General features: G+C 44.0%; 1 protein-coding gene across 1 annotated transcript in view; it reads left to right on the plus strand.

Moving 5' to 3' along the window:
- Positions 1–5637, plus strand: part of LOC106809284 (cGMP-dependent protein kinase 1-like) — a 47210-nt gene extending 41573 nt beyond the window's left edge. The window contains 8 exon segments of the mRNA XM_014812301.1: positions 1106–1192; positions 1716–1803; positions 2043–2272; positions 3226–3367; positions 3504–3667; positions 4416–4538; positions 4791–4920; positions 5412–5637. Of these exon segments, the coding sequence (XP_014667787.1) occupies positions 1106–1192; positions 1716–1803; positions 2043–2272; positions 3226–3367; positions 3504–3667; positions 4416–4538; positions 4791–4920; positions 5412–5510 (1063 nt within the window). The 3' untranslated portion in view covers positions 5511–5637.
- The last annotated feature ends 4337 nt before the right edge of the window (positions 5638–9974 follow it).

Genomic DNA, 9974 nt, shown 5'->3' on the forward strand with positions numbered 1-9974 from the left:
CCTTCCTTCCTTCCTTCCTTACCTTCTTACTTACTTACTTACTTACTTACTTACTTACTTACTTACTTACTACTTACTTACTACTACTACTATATATATATATATATATATATATATATATATATATATATATATACTTAGGATAGGTATGTGTCGATTAGTATCGGCGTTTTCGGTGCGTATAACTTTCTGAGATATACGAATCTGCAATCTGTACTTCGCGTTGGTAAAGAAACTAACGTTTAAAAGATAACAAGCAATAATCACAACAACGACAACAACAACAACAGCAGCAGCAGCGACAACAACGACAACAACAACAACAACAACAACAGCAGCACCAACAGCACCACCAACAACAACAACAACAACAACAACAACAACAACAACAACAGCAACAGCAACAACAATAGCGTCAGCATAGTTAACAATGCTGAAGCTATTTTGAATGGCTTTTTCTTCAGCACGTACAAGACAATAGTGACAGATTACACCTCAGACAGTGATTCAGATGTTTCCGATATCTCAGATTCGATCGACGAAATCAAACGACAGTGGGTAACATCTGCATCTTGATCTGCATGGATGTCACGTGTGTTCCGCGTGTGTTTCTCTCGTCGACAAAGCATGACGTCGCATGGCATTAAACAGCCGAGTTTCACTGACACAAAATGCATCGCCACATTTCTAACCAATCAATGCTATCTATTTAAAACATAATCCGTGTAATAACCGTTCATCATTTCATCATTCCGTAGCCAATATGATGAATAGAACGCGATTCCCGATGTGCGTGACTTAGTTATAGGTGTTATGTCATGTTAAACCGAAACGACCCATGTTCCCTGCATGCGACCGTTACGATAATCAAAGAGGTATCACTTTAGATCGATACACTCGTGTAACCTCGAACACTGCAACGCGCTTTTTTAGCAGCATGAAGTTTTACACTAATATAACTACATATTGTTTTCACAGACGCTATAGGCGCCGGTGAGCGTGTTTGCCGGTGTCACTTCCGGCGGCTAAAACACACGACCAGTTAAGAGACAGTTGAGACACTCGTTAACATCCCCCTGCATGCGTGTTTGCTCATGTTTTGCAGTGCCTTTAATACGCTGATAAGTAACGTTGACGCCGTGAGAGAACATCTGTGTGAGCAGCAGTCGAGGAAAGATTCTGGACCTTCGTCGTAAGTTAGGCTTAGCATCGGCGGACTCATGCAGCCGCCATGCTGTCCGACATCGTGTATAGGGGCGTCATATAGGTACTCCTGCCTATAGCGTTCAATATGTATATACACATCACTGCGTACAGCACTGCCTACCTAACAAGATAGAGTACTCCTTAGCTAACTGCACGAGATTGCTAGGTTCACTCGGCTGCCGGTTGAAACCCCATGTTCGCGACCGTGGTTGACTATGTGTGACTAGTCCTGTTTTATTTCTTTTTGTGCGATGGAATTTTGAACATGTTAGGGACGGGGAATGATTAACTGTTGGCATTCTTGACGAAATTTTCTTACACTTTCGAGATTGTGCTCATACTCGGCGTATCCATTGTAATTCCGTATTCTAGCGCCGCGTCGTTACGCCATAGCCTGTTAATAATGCGATTGGTATTTCGTGGTATGGTATATTGTAATTGTCATTCGTGTTTATGATGCGCGTTGGTGCGGCGTACGCGGGCACACGATTGAGTCTCATCTTGCGCAGGTACTATGAGGAATTCGGCCACTTAAAGTTACGGGATCTGACAATTATGGGGACACTAGGCGTCGGTGGGTTTGGACGAGTCGAATTGGTAATTAATCATAATTAAAAAATTAAAAATAAATAAATAAATAAATAAATAATTATTGATATAAAATCATTATAAATAATTTATAACAATATAGTTTATCCTCATCAGTATCGCCATCGGCGATTTTTTTTATTATTCAATTTCTTTTTTTATTTTGGTTCCATAAACAAACAAATTTCAAGAGTCGTCGGGCTGCATTCTGCGCATGCGCATGTTGTAAATTTCTTCTCCTTGTTCAGGTTCAGATCTGCTCCGACGAGACTCGCTCGTTCGCTCTGAAGATCATGAAGAAGAAGCACATCGTAGAGACGCGGCAGCAGTCTCACATCATGTCCGAGAAGCAGATCATGCAATCGTGCCACTGCGACTTCATAGTCGGCCTCTACCGGACGTTCAAGGACAGAAAATACCTCTACATGATGCTAGAATCCTGCCTCGGTGGCGAGCTGTGGACCATCCTTAGAGATAGGTGAGCCTCTTTCTCGCAGCAACCCCCACCGCCTGCGTGACATCAGAGCTGGGCTGATATCACACAAGCATTCGCAGCAAATGAACACTCCACTTGTTATGACCAAACCATAGTTATTATAAAAGTACTAAACGTTAATGAGTGAGCCGAAAGCAATTACGGATATTATACTCTCGAGAGTGTGGGCGCGAGTTTGCGTGCGCAGCTGCTGCTCTGCATTATCTGCTGCGAAATTCTGCGTGTGCAAATGCAAATGCCACAGCCGCATATGAAATATTTAAAAGTGGAAAGCAAATATAGAAGATGTTCAATTATTCTTTAAACGAATAAATGTCTCGAGCGTTCGGCATACCACTTAAAGTCTCATCATAATAATGAATATACACGCACAGACTGAGGTGCACCTGGGGAGTGTGCGTGTGCGTTGCAAGAGTCGACCAACGATGTTGATCACATCAGTGTATAGTGAGACTTTAAATATTGGCAGAGCATCCCCGAAGAGTTTTGCTTATTTTGATATGACTCTAGCTTGTTAACCATTCCCGTTTTTTCTTTAAGTATCACACAAGTGCTTATAATATCGTAGATCAACACCCACATGTAGTTTCATTTATTTGCGCGCTGCGTCAGACGCCCACATACCGGCTTTTCTCTGACAGATCTAATATCCTCGATAGAAAACTAACGCGATTGCTACTCCGTTAATATAACGTACAAACTAGATATCCTTGAAATTGTTGGCTTACTCAAATTATGTTATCGCACTTACGCTTTTGATTATAATAATTATAATTATCTATATACTCCCTCTCTCTTCAATCTCTCTATTTATTTATTTATCTATCTATATATATATATATATATATATAATACGCCTCATCTTACGGCTTATATACGCATATCTGTAGACGGGCGAATGAATTCTGGATGTCGTTATTCTGTACCGTGTTCAGGGGACATTTTGATGACTCATCTACGCGGTTCTACGTGGCGTGCATCGTCAAAGCGTTCCAGTTCCTGCATTCTAAAGGCATCGTGTACCGTGACCTCAAGCCAGAGAACATCCTCCTTGACGCACGCGGCTACGCGAAGCTGGTGGGTATATAGACAGCTTCATTACTGCATCAACAACATGCAGCTACCGTCTTTCATCTGGCGCGCGCGCGCCTCGCTCTGCAAACAGCATGCACTCTATTATTGCTTCATAATTAGAAACGCCGTTTGCTTTCAGTGCGATTTCGGCTTCGCGAAAAAAATCGGCACCGGAAGGAAGACGTGGACCTTCTGCGGGACGCCGGAGTACGTTGCGCCGGAAATCATCCTGAACAAAGGTCACGATATTTCGTCGGACTATTGGTCGCTCGGTATTCTCATCTTTGAGCTGATAACCGGGAGGTAAACTGCAGCTGCTACTCGCACACCTGCGACAGGCATTATTAGTTTTTCACCGAGATCTTCGTAAAATGTTCGCAGTTTACTACACATTCACAGGATTTTGAACATCAGACTTTTGTATGGCCAAATATAGACTCTTATTTTGGTTTATATAAATAAATAAATATATATATCCGGTGTGAAGCAAAGCCTCACGCCAGTAAGGAATAATAGGATTTTGATAGGCGCGCATGTCCACTTAGAAATAACTCGACAAAAGCAGTGAATGGTCTCGACGGAATTCGGGAACGAAAACGCCTACTGAAATCTCCTCAGCTACATCCGCCTCGCACTTGTTAAACACCGGAAATTATATATAACGGGATTCGCTCATCATCGTTAAGCTGTGGCGACGTAATTCGCGAGCCACGGTGTAGCCCGTGAGATTCCAACCGGGATGTGATGAGTAGAGTGCAATTTTAATCACGCTATTAAATATTCGCCATTATGTGCCATTAATATAATAATTTCATACTGCTCCCCTCTCGTCAGCAGAGAGATACACGCGTGCGGTAGCGTTGCCTTGCCCCCCCCTCCGTAACTCACATATGTATGGCATATATATCAGGAGTAGATAATAGGGAACTATTATCCCCTAGTTTCGTTTCCTATTATCTACTCCTGATATATATATGTATATCACTCTGTATGGCATCTACGCGGCTGTGATAATCGTGGGCGTCTCTCTCTCTCTCTCTTCCTTCATCAGTCCGCCGTTTACTGGCAGCGATGCGATGAAGACCTACAATCAAATCCTGAAGGGAATAGACACTATTGAGTTTCCTCGGCGAGTTCTGAAGCCGGCTCAAATACTTATCAAACGGTTGTGCAGGTAAGCGAATCCATCCACCGCTCACATTACGGCTGCATGCGTCGTCATTTCAGTGTTACAGCGAGTTTGCGTGCGTGTGCGTGTGTGCGTGCGCGCGCGCGCGCGCGTGTGTGTGTGTGTGTGTGTGTGCATGTGTGTGTGTGTGTGTGTGTGTGTGTGTGTGCGTGCGTGTATGTGTGTGCACCTGTGTGTGCGTGAAAGAGAGAGTGAGGAAGAAGGGGTTTATTAATTAAACGTCTGATGTTAATACAGGGAGAATCCGTTTGAGCGACACGGTTACCAAGGCAACGGTATGGCGGACGTCATGAAACATAAGTGGTTCGATGGCTTCAACTGGGTGGGGTTGGAGCGATGCACACTAAAAGCTCCCATCGTTCCGAAGGTGAGGATTAATTATCACTACAGGCCGGGTTCGTCGAGCGCGTATCATCGCAAACGTATATTACACCTCTGTGAATATCTGAACGCAGTAGGACGTCGAATGTAGATCCTAGAGTGCGGATCGATGCCGGATTAGGCCAGTATAAACAGAATTGTTGCTAGCGAGAGCGTGTGTGGGTATATATGATGAGACTGTCCGCATACATGCCATCGTCGTATTCATCTCATATATATTTTAGTTGTATAGCCATTCGCACGTAATTGGCAAAACAGTGCGAATCGCAGCGCTCATGTATCGAAAGCACGATGGGAAAACTCACAACGTTTCTCCCGCCATAACATAGCTCACGTGTTTCGCATCGAAGACTGCTGTTTGCTTAGCGTAATGGTTATAGGTGTTCGAGCAGCCGGCGCGCATTCGATTTGCCCCAGCTGTACTAATATTGGTGTTGCCAATGCGGTAATGTTTGCCTCGGCGTTTCTTGCTTGTAGGTGACCGATCCATTCGACATGTCCAACTTTGACGATTTTCCTGAGGACAACGAAACGCCGCCACCAGATGACGTTACCGGGTGGGATCGCGAGTTCTAGCTATTGTCGAATACACACAGTATCCTTCATGCACCAACACAAACACGCACGCACGCGTGTCTATATTGACGCATGCACGCACGCCCAGACGCACTCGCCACATCGCCTACCCACAAACGCGCGCACACGCACACGCCCACGCACGCGCACGCACGCACGCACGCACGCACGCACACACACACACACACACACACACACACACACACACACCAGGGCCTATTGAGTGCGTTTATGCGTTCAGGCGAAGAGTCACCAGTACAGATTAGCTTGATTCACAAACGTGCACTTTTTACCCCAAGAGCCCGGCGTGCGCATGCTAGTGTCACCACCCTACCATTCACAAATAAATCTGTGTGATCGTGAACACCAGAAGAGAGGGTAAAAATCCGAACCAGTAAAATGTTTAATCTAAAGCCATGCATTTAGCTTTTCGAGTAATCCGCGCGACCTGAGCGATTGAGTACTACTAAACGGTGTACATTGCCACTGTCTACTTGTTCTTAGATTATACGCTTAATACAGAGTGTGCAGTACTTTATCCGTACATATTAGCAATTGTATTACGATCGGCATGAAAGACATTCCATTTGCGGCGAGTTTTCTGTAACAACGAATAACTGGTTGGAATTTGGTTCACTTTTTTTCTCTTCTCATTCTTGACGAAGAAAATAGCCAACTAAGTCGCATCATTTCTCTTCTGAAAGTGGAGATTAGTTCATGGTGATTCGCCTAGGCAATCTTACACGAAAGGATATCGAATACAATCATCTAACAAGTGTAATCCGGTGAACCTACGAAGCTCTATACGTGAAATATGACAGAGCAAGTATATCACTGATGTTGGATATGACTTGTTAGGTAACATAAATCGAATTGGCGATAGTCTAGGTCCTACATATCGAAAATTTGGTTACTTGCTGTAAATCATATACGCACGTATATATTAGGGAACAGAAAATGCGCCATCCTACCTCCTTTAAATATACATGCGTGCATCAGCCCATACCGCTATTTTATCGCCCTGTATTATTCTTGTATTTGTCTTTGAGAGGAAAGAATGAATTAGTATTTTAATATATAATGTTGAACTGCTCTAGTTGTTTTGAAGTTTTTAATCGATTTCAGTTGTATATCATTATCGCTACGAGAAAATGCTTACTATTGATTTATTGAATGATGTTCGTTATTCCATCGTCGCGTGTATTGTTGAAAACGTTTCAATGGAAATAAAAAGTATAGTAAAAGCCTATGGTTCTTCTATTAATTTCCAGGGACACATCACGATTACCTTAAATATTTACGATGAGGATGTCTTACGTATTAACGTTGTGTCAATGTTAAAGGGTGGGAGCTATGTGAATAAGCAGGGCAGATATGGGATGATAATGAAAGCATAAAAACATAATATAGTTTGCGAAATTATAAGATAGTTGTTATAATATATGTTACACACACACGCGCGCGCGCACGCACGGACGCACGCACACACACACACAAATATATATATACAAATCACGTTAACTAGTTTTTACGTAATATTTATATACAAATACCATTTAAATACCATCCTGTTAGTCATGCCGTTTAAATGTATCGTACATTGCTGATCGATACGGATACGGTGCCTATTATTGCTCGTGTTTTAACCTATATAATTGCACGCTATGTGGTTAACAAACCCGTTCATTGAAGCTTAACGTGTATAATTGATTATATATTTACTAATTAATAAAACTTCTGCATGATAACTGTAGTGAGAGGCTATTCATAATGTGACATATTGTTGCAAACTATACGCCTACTAATGAACCAATTCAATCAAGAAGCACATAACCTACCAATACTGTTCCAAATTTTCCTGTAAAACATGTTTCGCACAGGTTTACTGAAAACGGTGTACGTTGCGTTCGAGAAATCAACGCATGGGTGTTAGCTGGATTGTTTTTCGCAAGAATGTAAAAAAAACTAGGTTTACTTTATGTTAGTTCGGCCCCTAGGCAACGCGTTCACTTTGAGGCGCGTGCGATTCTGACGTCCAACGAACGCAATTATCTCCTTAATGATCTACCTCAGAAATGCTGAGTCAACAACATCTAACAAATCCCAGCTTCGCTAAACATCGTCACTTTTCGTGTTATCGTGCGCCGTAATACGCGCGTATGCTTACGGCGTTCTGCTGCACTCGATCTCCGCAGCCGGCTGAAAGGGGTGATAGGATATGTTTACTAGGCACTTCTAATTTTAACATATATTTTAAATTTAATTAGGGTCAGGGTTAGGGTTAGGGCACTTTTTAGGGGTTTTGCATCATTCTTTAATATATCGTAAAATATATGTTAAAATTAGAAGTGCCTAGTAAACATATCCTATCACCCCTTTCAGCCGGCTGCTCGATCTCCTGCTCCTCCGCCCTCTACCGCTCGTAGATGCAACCATGCATATGAAAGCTCGCGACGCTTCGATCGATAGATACGAGCGATGCGGATCGTTCTCACGCGCAGATATCGCGGCTGGCGGCAGGCTGTCTCGCCTGCGCGCGCGGGGCATTCCCACGCGGGTGAATAATGGAGCCGTATTGATTTGCGGGTAACACCTGTGCGGTGCTACCAAGACGCGTGCAGTCGCGCGCGGGTTCGGCCACCGCGCTTTTAATGACCGGTTACGACGGGTGTTCCTGATTAGGCAAAATTCCATCGCCGTTGCACCGCGCAACCGACCGACGGCCCGTGCACCTGCCCCGACACCTGTCCCGGCGCATTCACTTCTGGGACATTCCGATCGTCTCCGTAACTGCGGCGGACGGCGAGAAAAAATGCGGCTTTAAGCGACGCCGCCGTGCCTCGCCTCACGCTGCTGCGTCACGGGCGCGTCGTCGGCGTGGCTGCGTCGCGTCGCGTACGCGGTGTATGTCGTCGCGATGACGCTCTGCGACGCACGCCGACGCGGGAAGCCGCGCGAGTGACGGCCGTACGACGCCGCTAGCGTGCCAAAGAGTTAGCAGGTGGTGCGCGGCGCCCGACCTCCGCCGCGGATGAAGTCTGGCACGGATTCCCGCACCTCGTTAGTCCGCCATCAATCTCACGATGATGCGAACAGTGTTTACCGCGTGAGGGGCTGCCTGTTCCCACGAGCCGCGCGCACGGCGCAAGCTGCATTATCATTGGTCAGGCCTTGGTCTATATCGAACTGACCTCACGCGCCATCGGATGTCGTCATCAATCGTGTGTTTGTGACGTCGCCGTTAAAACGTCGCGTGCACATATGTCACGCCGTGTATGACAAACGCTGCGTTTATATATCACGTCGTGTAGTAAGAACGCAGAATACACACGTCGCGTCGAATTTAAAAATCTCGATTTCGACTCATTTTCTTCAAGCATATCAGTCTGTGCAACAGCCTACATTGGTCACGCCTTCTCCCGCTCTGCTATTTCGAGGTGATTATAGAACTGAAATAATCATATACGAAAGTTGCTGTTTCACCGCGGAAAACAGCTCACGTGCGAATTGCGATCTTGACATTTTTTTTCAACGTCAAATGAAGCGCGAAACATTGATTTAAATGAAGAGTGTCTAGCATAGGCCTGTGACTGAACTACAGGTTTCATATAGTCAGTATGTATATAGACTTGGCTTATATGAGGTCTTTGACTTCCCGCGTCCTCAATACATCGAGGTATAGCGTTAAATCAATCTCGTGGCAAAAGCTGGATTAGTGGAGAAAAACATTGGGACACATTTCAATAAAAGCTGGATTTATGTTTCTCTTTTTATTATATATTTAAGGGGCGCTAATAAAAGAGGAAATTCCATCACAGCACGCACGTAAACCATTTGATGTGCTTACGCGGCAGCACTAGTCGATAATGTGCCTACAAAACTCTCTCATAAAAGTACAACTAATTCTAAATACGATTATTCTCGTGTTATCATTTAAATATGTTCCTCTTCATGTGGAGCAGGTCGTCATTAGTGTTTATTAGTTATCTATTGATCAAATTTGAGAATTCTGATAGTTTTTACTTGATCACGCTTATATCACCAGTTCTGATGATTTCATGATTCATGATTTCAACATGCTCGAACTGTAACCATCTCTAAGCAGACGAATATTCATCGCGTGAAATCTAAAGACACGAGAAATGTCATTTAAAGTGCGAGAATTCTTGTTGATATTAATTCAATACACTTCAAGCATGAGATTTATTGCAGATTACAAGATCGAGCGTTTAGCGATGAACTAGTTCTCATCGCCTCGAGCGCTGAGAAAATAGCGGTGTGGCACGCAAGCTCAAATACACGTGTCTTATCGGCAAAGCCGCTATCTTGCGTGTTTTATTAGATCGCAATGACTGCGTAAGGCACTCTATTGTGCTGAGAAACCTGTAAATGAGTAAATCTAGTAAATACTGGCTCCTGGATGACCATCCATCGTTACAACACTCACGTCTCTGTTTTCTCTGT

Source organism: Priapulus caudatus, unplaced genomic scaffold, assembly GCF_000485595.1.
Source record: "Priapulus caudatus unplaced genomic scaffold, Priapulus_caudatus-5.0.1 Scaffold14, whole genome shotgun sequence".
NCBI classification, from domain to species: Eukaryota; Metazoa; Priapulida; class Priapulimorpha; order Priapulimorphida; family Priapulidae; genus Priapulus; species Priapulus caudatus.